We start from the raw sequence: 13,097 nt of genomic DNA on the forward strand, positions 1-13,097 counted from the left end.
GAGGAGTGGACCAGGGTGTCCCGGAGGGAACGATCCCTGCAGAATGCCGCCAGGGGCGTGAAGGGAAGATGTGTTTGGTGGTGGCATCATGCTGGAATTGGCGGAAATGGCGGAGGATGATCCTTTGAATGCAGAGGCTGGTGGGGTGATAAGTGAAGACAAGGGGGACCCTATCATGGTTCTGGGAGGGAGAGGAACGTGTGATGGTGGATGCATGGGAGATGGGCTGGACACGGTTGAGGGCCCTGTCAACCACCATGGGAGGACAAGGTCCAAACTGGTGTTGATGCATTATTTATAATGTATTTGTGCATTTTATGATATATACTTAATGTTACACATGCCCTACAGTTTCTGTTGCAGTTGGAGCAGCAGCGGGTGCGGAGCAGAGCGAGACTGGCGGTGAACGGTGCCAGCGGAGTTTCTTAATAAAAGCCGGAGGGTCAATGTCCATATCGAGTGTCGGCAGTACATCCGCGAGTTACGTGGTCACCCTGCAGCTCAAGGAAGTGCAGTCAGAGAAGGAATGGATGACTACCAGTCAGAAGAAGGGAGGTAGGCAGGTAGTCAGGAAAGCTGCAGAGCGCATCTCACTCAAGAACAGTTTTTCTGTGTTGGAAAACAGTGAGTGTGACGGTTCCTCTGGAGAGCACATCCAAAGCCCAGCTGCACGAGCGGGGAGGAGAAAGAGAGGAGGGGCAATAGTGGAAAGAGACTCAATAGTGAGGGGTACAGACAGGTGTTTCTGCGGCCGCAGAAATGACTCCAGGATCGTGTGTCGTCTCCCTGAATGGCTGCAGGGCATTCTGAAGGGGTGGGCAAACAGTCAGAAATCGTGGTTTACATTGGTACCAATGACATAGGTAGAAAGAGTGATGAGATCCTGCAACAAGAAGTTAGGGAGCTAGGTAGCAGATTGAAAAGCAGGACCTCAAAGATTGTAATCTCTGGATTACTGTGCCACGTGCTAGTAAGTATAGGAATAGGCAGATGGAGCAGATGAATGTGTGGCTGAAGAGTTGGTGCAGGAGGGAGGGCATGATATTCCTGGATCATTGGGTCTGTTTCTGGGGAAGGACTTGTATAAGTTGGATGGGTTGCACCAGAACTGGAACGGGACTAACACCCTTGCAGAGTTGGTGGGGGAGGGTTTGCTAGTGCTGTTGGTGAGGGTTTAAACTAATTTGGCAGGGAAGTGTGATACAGAGTGGAGGCATAGAAGGGGATGATACAGACAAGTATACAAGAAAAACCAAGTCAATTTGGAAGGCAGAGCATATATAGTCAAGTTAAGGCACAAGGGAGTATTACAAGGCTGGATGGCATTTACTTTAATGCAAGGAGACATGCAAGTAAGGCAGATGAGTTGAGGGCGTTGATTAACACATGGGGATATGATATCATTGCTATCACGGAGACATGGTTGACAGAGGGACAGGACTGTCAGCTCAATATTCCAGGGTATAGAATCTTCAGGCGAGTCAGGAAGAGGGGGTGTAAAAGAGGAGGTGCGGTCGCAATTTTGATCAAGGAGTCAATTACTGCAGTAAGGAGGGATGATATCTTAGAAGATTCCTCAAATGAGGCCATATGGGTAGAACTTAAAAACAAAAGGGGGACAATCACAGTGCTGGGAGTGTACTATATGCTTCCAAACAGTCAGGGAGAGATAGAAGGGCAGATATGTCGGCAAATCTCAGAGAAGTGTAAAAATAATAGGGTATGAAATGGGGATTTCAACTTCCCCAATATTAACTGGGATAGACAAAGTGTGAAAGGCTTAGAGGGGGCTGAATTCTTAAAATATATCCAGGAGAACTTTTTAAGTCAGCACGTAGAAAGTCCTACAAGAGCGGTGGCACTGCTGGACCTAATTTTAGGGAACGAAGCCAGGCAAGTGGCAGAAGTGTCAGTAGGGGAGCATTTCTGTGATAGTGACCATAATGCAGTAATATTTAAAGTGGTTATGGAAAAGGACAACAATGGACAGGAAATAAAGGTCCTGAATTGGGGGAAGGCTGATTTCAATATGATAAGACAGGACCTGGCCAAAGTGGACTAAGAGCAGCTACTTGTAGGAAAGTCTACATCAGACCAGTGGGAGTCATTCAAAAAGGAAATAGTGAGAGTGCAGGGCCAACATGTTCCCGTGAAGGTGAAGTGTGGGACCAACAAGTCCAGAGAACCCTGAATGTCGAGGAATATACAGGATTGGATAAGGAAAAAAAAGGGAAGCTTATGGTATATACCAAGGGCTCAAAACAGCGGAAGCCCTAGAGGAGTATAGAAAGTGCAGGGGTTTACTTAAAACAGAAACTAGGAGAGCAAAGAGAGGGCAAGAAAAAACACTGGTGGGTAAAATAAAGGAACATCCAAAGGCGTTTTATACTTATATTAGGGGTAAGAGGATAACCAGGGAAAGAGTAGGGCCCATTAGGGACCAAAGTAGCAATCTGTGTGAGGAGCCAGAAGACATACCTGAGGTTTTAAATGAGCACTTTGCATTTATGTTCACTATAGGGAAGGCTGATGTAGGTATAGAAATCAGGGAGAGGGACTGTGATATACTTGAACAAATTAGCATTGAGAGGGAGGAGGTATTAGCGGTTTTAGTAGGCTTAAAAGTGGATAAATCCCAGGCCCAGATGAGACGTATACCGGGCTGCTGTGGGAGGCAAACGGAGGAGATTGCAGGGGCCCTGACATTAACTTTACAATCAGTTCTGACCACAGGAGAGGTGCCAGAGGGCTGGAGGACAGCTAATGTGGCACCATTATTTAAGAAGGGCGGTAGGGATAAACCATGGAACTATAGGCCAATGAGTCTAATATCAGTGGTAGGGAAAGTTCTGGAAAAAATTCTGAGGGACAGAATTAATCTCCACTTGGAGAGGCAGGGATTAATCAAGGATAGTCAACATGGCTTTGTCAGGGGAGATCATGTCTAATTTGATTGAATTTTTCAAGGAGATGACTTGGTATGTAGACGAGGGTAGTGTAGTTGATGTAGTCTATATGGACTTCAGTAAGGCTTTTGACAAGGTCTCTCATGGGAGACTGGTCAAGAAGATAAGAACCCATGGGGTCCAAGGCAATTTGCAAATTGGATGCAAAATTGGCTGAGTGGCACGAGGCAGAGGATGATAGTCGAATATTGTTTTTATGATTGGAAGCCTGTGTCCAATGGCATTCAGTAGGATTCGGTGCTGAGTCCCTCGCTGTTTGTAGTGTACATTAATGATCTAGAAATGAATGTAAGAGGCATGATCAGTAAGTTCGCAGATGTCATGAAAATTGGTGCTGTGGTAAATAGCGAGGAGGAAAGCCTTAGACTACAGGACAATATAGATGGGCTGGTAAGATGGGCAGAACAGTGGCAAATGGAATTTAGTCCTAAAAATTGTGATGTGATGCATTTTGGGAGGACTAATGCAGCAAAGGAATACATAATGAATGGTAGGACCCTAGGAAGTATAGAGGATCAGAGGGACCTTGATGTACCTGTCCATAGATCCCTGAAGGCAGCAGGACATGTAGGTGGTTAAGAATGGCATACGGGATACTTGCCTTTATTAGTCAAGGCATTGAATACAAGAGTAGGGAGATTATATTGGAGCTGTATAAACATTAACTAGGCCACATCTGGAGTACTGTGTGCAGTTTTGGTCACTACACTTTATGGAGGATGTGATTGCACTAGAGAGGGTGCAAAGGAGATTCACCAAAATGTTGCCTGGGCTGGAGCATTTCAGCTATGAAGAGAGACTAGATAGGCTGGTGTTGTTTTCCTTAAAACAGAGAAGACTGAGGGGGGACCTGATCGAGGTGCACAAAATAATAAGGGGCATAGATAGGGTAGAGAGAAAGAAACTTTTCCCCTTAGTGGAGGGGTCAATATATTTAAGGTAAAGGGCAGGAGGTTTAGAGGGGATTTGAGGAAAGATCCGGAGGGTGGGGGTATCTGGAACTCACTGCCTGAAAGGGTGGTAGAGGCAGGAACCCTCACACCATTTAAGAAATACTTAGATGAACACTTGAAATGCCATAGCATATAGGGCTACAGGCCAAGTGCTGGAAAATGTGATTAGAGTAGATAGGGGTTTGATGACTGGCACAGACACGATGGGCCAAATGGTCTCTTTCCGTGCTGTAAAACTATGACTATGAATAAATTATATTCAAAACAATTGAAGGGCCATCAGTACAACAACAGTACGAGCTTGCATTTACTTTAGGGTTGGCCAGAATTTCAAAAGTCAGAGCTGGGATACATCAAAAGCCATGGGAAGGTGGGGTCCCACGATGATTAACATGTTGGATGAGCAATGGCAGGAGTCTGGGGGAGGGGTAGTTGAAGATGTCATTTGATGGCAGCCTCTGGAATATATCCAGCCAGAATTGGCAACGCTATTCTGTGGATCATTTAAAAGGCATCATCAGCAATAGAGCCATTGGCACAAAAAAGGTAGTGACCACTCACTTGGAGATGTCAAGGAGGTGATGCGGGAGGAATATAGGTCTGCTGCTTGCGATGCAATACAATGCAATGTGATGGGTGTTTACTGGAAGAAGGACAAAATTTCACATAGATCTTCTCCATAGCTCTCGCACTCCTGGCCCAGTTTATATATGACAAAAAAGGGGAAAGGTGAAAACCGTGACATTTGAACCATTTTTAGGAAATTGTCGGGATACTAAATGAAAAATCAGGACTGACCCAGCAAAACCATGATGCCTGGTCATCATTATTTATATAGTTCCTTTAAACATAGTCAAATGTCCCAGAAACAGGCAATAATCAAAATTTGACCCAAACCACATGAGATGTTAGCACAGAGGTAGGTTTTAAGGAGCATCTTAAAGGAAGAGTGAGAGGTGGAGGGGCTTAGGGAGGGAATTCCAGAACTTAGAGCCTCAGCAGTTGAAAGCACGGCCACCGATGGTGGAGCGATTAAAGTTGAGGATGTGCAAGAAGCCAGGTTTGGAGGAACGCAGAGGTCTCAGAGGGTTGTAGGGCTGGGGGCAGTTAGAGATAGGGAGAGGCAGGGCCATGGAGGGATTTGAATACAAGGAAGAAAATATTAAATTCGAGACAATATATAAATCAACTGAGGTGATATTGATAGATTAAATGTGAGAGATTTACAACAGGGAGAAGGCAGGGGAATGGGGCTAGGTGAATTGCTCATTCAGAGAGCCGGTGCAGACATAACAGGCTGAATGGCCCTCCTCCTGCGCTGTAACAATTCTGTGATTCTCTGAGAATGAAGAGCAAGAGGAACTCTTGTCCATAGAGAGCTGTGAAGATGTGGAATTCGCAGCTGAGGCGTAATCCGGGCTGACACACTCCCAGTGCAAATACAGAGGGAATGCTGCATTGTTGAATATGCCGTCTTACGAATGAGAAGTTAAACCAAGCCCCTGAATGCCTTACAAAAACAGAATTACCTGGAAAAAATCAGCAGGTCTGGCAGCATCGGCGGAGAAGAAAAGAGTTGACGTTTCGAGTCCTCATGACCCTTCAACAGAACTAGGTGAATCCAAGGAAGGGGTGAAATATAAGCTGGTTTAAGGTGGGGGGATGGGGGGGAGAGAAGTGGAGGGGGGTGGTGTGGTTGTAGGGACAAGCAAGCAGTGATAGAAGCAGATCATCAAAAGATGTCACAGACAAAAGAACACATAGGTGTTGAAGTTGGTGATATTATCTAAACGAATGTGCTAATTAAGAATGGATGGTAGGGCACTTAAGGTATAGCTCCAGTGGGGGTGGGAGGAGCATAAAAGATTTAAAAATATTTAAAAATAATGGAAATAGGTGGGAAAAGAAAAATCTATATAATTTATTGGAAAAAACAAAAGGAAGGGGGAAGAAACAGAAAGGGGGTGGGGATGGAGGAGGGAGTTCAAGACCTAAAGTTGTTGAATTCAATATTCAGTCCGGAAGGCTGTAAAGTGCCTAGTCGGAAGATGAGGTGCTGTTCATCCACTTTGCGTTGGGCTTCACTGGAACAATGCAGCAAGACAAGGACAGACATGTGGGCAAGAGAGCAGGGTGGAGTGTTAAAATGGAAAGCGACAGGGAGGTTTGGGTCATTCTTGTGGACAGACCGCAGGTCACCCAGTTTACGTTTGGTCTCTCCAATGTAGAGGAGACCACATTGGGAGCAATGAATACAATAGACTAAGTTGGGGGAAATGCAAGTGAAATGCTGCTTCACTTGAAAGGAGTGTTTGGGCCCTTGGACAGTGAGGAGAGAGGAAGTGAAGGGGCAGGTGTTACATCTTTTGCGTGGGCATGGGGAGGTGCCATAGGTGGGGGTTGAGGAGTAGGGGGTGATGGAGGAGTGGACCAGGGTGTCCTGGACAGAACAATCCCTACGGAATGCCGACGGGGGGGGTGAAGGGAAGATGTGTTTGGTGGTGGCATCATGCTGGAGTTGGCGGAAATGGCGGAGGATGCTCCTTTGAATGCGGAGGCTGGTGGGGTGATAAGTAAGGACAAGGGGGACCCTATCATGTTTCTGGGATGGAGGAGAAGGCGTGAGGGCGGATGCGCGGGAGATGGGCCGGACACGGTTGAGGGCCCTGTCAACGACCGTGGGTGGAAAACCTCAGTTAAGGAAGAAGGAGGACATGTCAGAGAAACTGTTTTTGAAGGTAGTATCATCGGAACAGATGCGACGGAGACGAAGAAACTAAGAGAATGGGATGGAGTCCTTACAGGAATCGGGGTGTGAGGAGCTGTAGTCGAGGTAGCTGTGGGAGTCGGTAGGCTTGTAATGGATATTAGTGGACAGTCTATCGCCAGAGATTGAGACAGAGAGGTCAAGGAAGGGAAGGGAAGTGTCAGAAATGGACCACGTGAAAATGATGGAGGGGTGGAGATTGGAAGCAAAATTAATAAATTTTTCCAAGTCTTCCGACTCCCACAGCTACCTCGACTACAGCTCCTCACACGACACTTCCTGTAAGGACTCCATTCCATTCTCTCAGTTCCTTCGCCTCCGTCGTATCTGTTCCGATGATGCTACCTTCAAAAACAGTTCCTCTGACATGTCCTCCTTCTTCCTTAACCGAGGTTTTCCGCCCACGGTCGTTGACAGGGCCCTCAACCGTGTCTGGCCCATCTCCCGCGCATCCACCCTCACGCCTTCTCCTCCCTCCCAGAAACATGATAGGGTCCCCCTTGTCCTCACTTATCACCCCATCAGCCTCTGCATTCAAAGGATCATCCTCCGTCATTTCCGCCAACTCCAGCATGATGCCACCACCAAACACATCTTCCCTTCATCCCCCGTCAGCATTCCGTAGGGATCATTCCCTCCGGGACACCCTGGTCCACTCCTCCATCAACCCCTACTCCTCAACCCCCACCTATGGCACCTCCCCACGCAAAAGATGTAACACCTGCCCCTTCACTTCCTCTCTCCTCACCGTCCAAGGGCCCAAACACTCCTTTCAAGTGAAGCAGCATTTCACTTGCATTTCCCCCAACTTAGTCTACTGTATTCGTTGCTCCCAATGCGGTCTCCTCCACTTTGGAGAGACCAAACGTAAACTGGGCGACCGCTTTGCAGAACACCTGCGGTCTGTCCACAAGAATGACCCAAACCTCCCTGTCGCTTGCCATTTTAACACTCCACCCTGCTCTCTTGCCCACAAGTCTGTTCTTGGCTTGCTGCATTGTTCCAGTGAAGCCCAACGCAAACTGGAGGAATGACACCTCATCCTCCGACTAGGAACTTTACAGCCTTCCGGACTGAATATTGAATTCAACAACTTTAGGTCTTGAACCCCCAACTCCATCCCCACCCCCTTTCTGTTTCTTCCCCCTTCCTTTTGTTTTTTCCAATAAATTATATAGATTTTTCTTTTCCCACCTATTTCCATTATTTTTAAATATTTTTAAATCTTTTATGCCCCCCCACCCCCACTAGAGCTGTACCTTGAGTGCCCTACCATCCATTCTTAATTAGCACATTCGTTTAGATAATATCACCAACTTCAACACCTCTATGTTCTTTTGTTCTTTTGTCTGTGACATCTTTTGATGATCTGCTTCTATCACTGCTTGCTTGTCCCTACAACCACATCACCCCCTCCACTTCTCTACCCCCCCCCCCACCTTAAACCAGCTTATATTTCACCCCTTCCTTGGATTCACCTAGTTCTGTCGAAGGGTCATGAGGACTCGAAATGTCAACTCTTTTCTTCTCCGCCGATGCTGCCAGACCTGCTGAGTTTTTCCAGGTAATTCTGTTTTTGTTTTGGATTTCCAGCATCCGCAGTTTTTTGTTTTTATCCCTGAATGCCTTCTCAGGTAGATGTAAAATAACCCATGACCACTATTTAGAAGAAGCGCAGGGGAGTTCTCCCCACTGTCTGGTCCAATATTTATTCCTCAGCCCGACAACACAAAACCAGACTATTTTTGACCCCATCACGTTGCTGTTTTAAGGAGTTCGTGTGTGCAAATTGGCTGCTGCAGTTTCCTCCATCACAATAATGACTAAACTTTTGAAAGCGCTTTGGTGGCTGTAATTGGGACGTCCTACAAAAGGTGCTATAGAAATGCAAATTCTATCTGAGAATTTCATGCCGCTTTCCTTGTAATTGCTGCATACTGTAACGCAAGAATATCATTGGAACGTATTGCTGTCCCGCTGGCATACAAATAAATTCACTTTTCTGGTTCTTTTCTCTCCCCAAAGCCTGGTTTGACCTTCTCTGTGCCCGAGGGAAGAGGACAATGGTCAATAATGGTGGGGCAGGGTTTGGTTAGCCCTAACTGGGTGATCATGATGCCTAGAAATACTTGATTGTCTTAGGGAACTGGGGATGAATTTCACAGAGATTTTCCTGAAATTTCTGGAGATGGAAGTAGAGTTGGAGCTGGAGTGGGAGGTGGATTTGCCGGAGGAGGGAGAAGAGGTGGAGGAGCTGGATGAGCCTCTGCTGGAGTTCCCCTCATTTCAGCTCATTCTCCTACTGTTACACCCTCTTTGAAATTCACCACTTTGGGTAAGTTTCAGTTACTCTTTCTAATTTCGTCTTCTCTTGGCTCAAGGCCCATTTCCCTTACATCTCTGGGAAAGCAGTATGTGCCACCTACAAGATGCACTGCAGGAACTCACCAAGGCTCCTTCGACAGCATCTTTCAAACCCACAACCTCTACTACCTAGAAGGAAAAGGGCAGCAGGAACGTGGGAACTCCACCAGCTCAAGTTCCCCTTCAAGCCAGGCACCATCCTAACTTGAAACCATATCGCCGTTCCTTCACTGTCACTGGATCAAAATCCTGGAACTCCCTCCCTAATAGCACTCCCTAATACCTACAACATATGGAGAGCAGTGGTATAACAGTAGGAGAATGAGGTGAAATGAGGGAACTCCACCGGAGGCTCATCCAGCTCCTCCGCCTCTTTCCCCTTCTCCAGCAAATCCAACTCCAACTCGACTTTCGCGTCCAGAAATTTCAGGAAAATCTCTGTGAGATTCCTTGCCATTTTCTTAAGGCAGTCAAGTATTTTCCTGGGGCGCACCACCACCTTCTCAAGGGCAATTGGGGATGGGCAATATTTGCTGGTCTAGCCAGCGACACTTATATCCTGTGAGAGACTGAAAAAAAGAAGCTTATGGACGTTTCTCTGTTTGGAGCCTACAGCTGTGAAGTAGAGTTTTGTTTTGGTTCAGTTACAGAACATGAGCATCACAAATTAGATGATAATCTCCACATTCTTCCTCTATTCAGATCACCAAATATCAATCATGCGCCCTTCACATACTTCTGCCTTGGTGTCATCTTCCCCCCTGAGCTCAAATCCCCTCCATGATTTACAAGCACTCATTATGTGTCTCATTTTATTCCATAACCGTACTACTTCGCTATGGCAATGAGCTTATTCGATGACCTCAAAGTCATTGCATTCCCTGCATGCCAGGGCTGGTTTCCAAAGTTGTGCCAAGGCAACTGCACCCCCACGCACCCACCTCCACCCCAAACCAACCCAACCCAATCCAACCGGACCAGCAGTGCCCAGAGCCAGCCTGGGTGCGTGTGCATTTTCAGGGCCCACCTGTCGATCGGCGTGACTGCCAGGCAAGTCCCCACCTCCCACCCACTCCCCTCCCTGTGCTCACAGTCCAACCAGTCAGCAGTTATAAAACTCTTGGGAGACTCTTTGTCTTCTTGTAGTACAAGAGCCTGTTCCCTGCACAGAGCACAGGGAAGTTTCAGTTCTCCCTGTTTTGCCACGTGGAAAGGATCAGGCATGGATGCGGATGTGGAAATCAGCTCTCTAATCAACAAGGTGGAATTAAAGGAAAACTTGGAGAGAGCGGAGCCGCAGGTATTTATTATTGCCTACAAATACAAAACTTCAGAAATTTGGATAAATTTGGAAAGGAAAGAATTTGCAGGGGGATAGGGAAAAAGCAGGCGAGTGGCATTTATTGGATAATTCTTTCAAAAAGCCAGTACAGGCACAATGTGCAGTTTCAGCAACACGTCTAAAATAGTTCTTAATCAATCAAGGGAGGACGTGAATATTCGATAATTAGTACCATGTCTAGGGAGTGAAATTCTGATTGATGGCCTCCTAACTTAAGCCAATGGGTTGTGGAGATACTCTGGGAAAAGACTATTAACACTGTTGCCCCCCCATTCTAGCTCTTCTGCCAAGGTTATTGCAGGAGTCAGCAGGAGAAACCAGCACCGCCCCCACACCCCCACCCCAACCCTGTCCTCTGAGTTAATCAAAGTCCAGTTACCATCTACTTAAGTCCAGAAGAGAAGACTCGGAGGTTGGTGATATTAGCTAATCTTTAAATGTCCTAGAAGGAGTCAAAAACGTGAATTCCAAATTATGTCTGAAATTGGCAGCAACTCCAGAACCAGATTTGGTAGAGAAAAAGAGCCCAGACAGTTCCAGATCTTACTGTATTTCACAGAGGGTGGGGAGTGTACAGGACAGATGATTTTGGGAGATGGAGAGTGAGGGGGCATTGAAGGAGAATTGGAAAGATATTTGATGCGGTGGAGATTGAGGGGTGCTGATCTTTCGGGCCAGTCAGATCCACTGCAGAGTGTTTTATGATCTTAGATGTTTGTAATATTTAAGATAATTACTCACTATGTGTGCTGTGAGATAGCAGAAGTTTATATGTACAGACAGTTCCACTCCATGGTTGATAGGCCTGGAATCTATGCAGTGTTGGTAGATCTATCAAGTTCCACTGTCCACTATTTTGAAGACAGCTGTGGTTCACTGGGTAGCACTCTTGCCTCTAAGTCAGAAGGCTGTGGGTTCAAGTCCCACTCCAGAGACTTGAGCACAAAATTCAGGCTGACCCTACCAGTGCCGTGCTGAGGGGGTGCTGCCTTTCAGGTGCGATGTTAAACTGAGGCTCTGTCTGCCCTCTCCAGGTGGATGTAAAAGATCCAGTGTTACTAACTCGAGGAAAAACAGAAAAGTTCTTCCTGGTGTCCTGGCTAATATTTATCCCTCAAGCAAGGTGTGTAGAAAAATAGACTAGCTGGTCTTTATCACATTGCTGTATGTGGGATCTTGCTGTTCATAAATTGGCTGCTGTGTTTCAGCATTACAACAGTGACTACACTTGAGGAACTATTTAACTGTGCATAAAGCACTTTGGAATGTTCTAAGACTGTAAAAAGCATTGTATAAATATAAACCTTTCTTCCATAGCAAGGGGTTAAACATTTGAATCTTAAAATAGAGGACTAAAGGATTTGGTATGAACAGCCTGGAGGTTTAATTTCCCCCCTGCCGAAAATGTTTGCATTATATTCCACAGTGTGCTTCTAAAATGAGATCCTAAACTTGTTATATTCATGCTTTAAAATAGTCAAAGATTAATATTGAGCCAATCAAGAAAAGAAAACTTGAGTTTATATAGCATATTTCACAATCACCTGACATCTCAAAGTGTTTTGTAGCCAATGAAGTACTTTATTGAAGTGTTGTGATGTCGGCAGACACTGCAGTCAATTTGTGCACAGCAAGATCCCACAAATGGTAACATGATAAATGATCAGCTCATCTGTTATATTCCCTGGTTGACACAGAAAAGAGTCACCACAGAGAGAGGAAGGATTCCTAAATTTAAAAGCTCCATAAAGGAAAGATTGCCATGTCCCAATAAAATGCAAAAAAATGAAATGCTTGTTTCTTCCCCCATTTTTGCAGAAATCCCAGTGTGACAAGATGACAATCAGAGTGAAGGTCGCAGTGGATCTGGAAAAAGAGAAATACAGGGAGCCAGCTAAAAGCAGCAAATTTCAGGCAGTAAAGGTAATTGTCACTTCGCCCCACCACTGAGGCACATTAAACCGTCTCTGAAATGTGAACGTTATTGAACAAAGTCAACAGATTGGGTTGTGTGATAGAGTATCACAGCACTGAGTCATTTGATACATTATCACAATAGTGTGTCATGTGATACAGTATCACACTAGCGTGAGTCATGTGATATAAAATATTGTTACAGTTGTCATAGTGTAAGTCATGTGACACATCACTACAGTGAGTCATGTGATACAAAATAGCGCTAGTGTGTGTCATGTGACAGTATTGCTGGAGTGAGTCATGTGATGCAGTATTGCTGGTGTGTCACGTGACAGTATTGCTGCATTGAGTCATGGTTGCAGTATCGCTGCAGTCATGTTATGACTATTGCTACAGTGTGTCATGTGACAATATTGCATATTGCATTGGATCACATAACACAGTATCCTCACAGTTCAGGACTATATTGCCAGAAACGAACAATGAACGAACCTATACAATTGAAGTAGACACCATAGGAAAACAGTGCTCACTCACTATGCCCAACACATCTCCCAATATCACTGATAACCCCTAATATGAAATATCACAGGAGATCGACCAGTCACCTTGGAAACGGCAATCAGGTCACAGCAACATCCCTTCTACACAAATCAGTAGGTATGTTGCTTTAAATGTGCAGCAGCTTTATACAACAGCTGTTTTAAGATGCAGATTTATTTAGTGACCTTTGTATTTATTTCAATGCCAATAACATTTGCACCTGCTGTTGTGTTCAGATCTGGAAT

At 45.6% G+C, this 13,097-nt stretch overlaps 1 protein-coding gene across 1 annotated transcript in view; it reads left to right on the top strand.

Annotated features, from left to right (window-relative positions):
• LOC121289715 (ankyrin repeat domain-containing protein 2-like) overlaps positions 1-13,097 on the top strand; it is a 68,293-nt gene that overhangs the window by 28,907 nt on the left and 26,289 nt on the right. Inside the window, exon 2 of the mRNA XM_041209348.1 lies at positions 12,211-12,315. Within this exon, the coding sequence (XP_041065282.1) occupies positions 12,229-12,315 (87 nt within the window). The 5' untranslated portion in view covers positions 12,211-12,228. The remainder of the gene's footprint in view (positions 1-12,210; positions 12,316-13,097) is intronic.

This window comes from Carcharodon carcharias, chromosome 17 (assembly GCF_017639515.1).
Source record: "Carcharodon carcharias isolate sCarCar2 chromosome 17, sCarCar2.pri, whole genome shotgun sequence".
Taxonomy (NCBI): Eukaryota; Metazoa; Chordata; class Chondrichthyes; order Lamniformes; family Lamnidae; genus Carcharodon; species Carcharodon carcharias.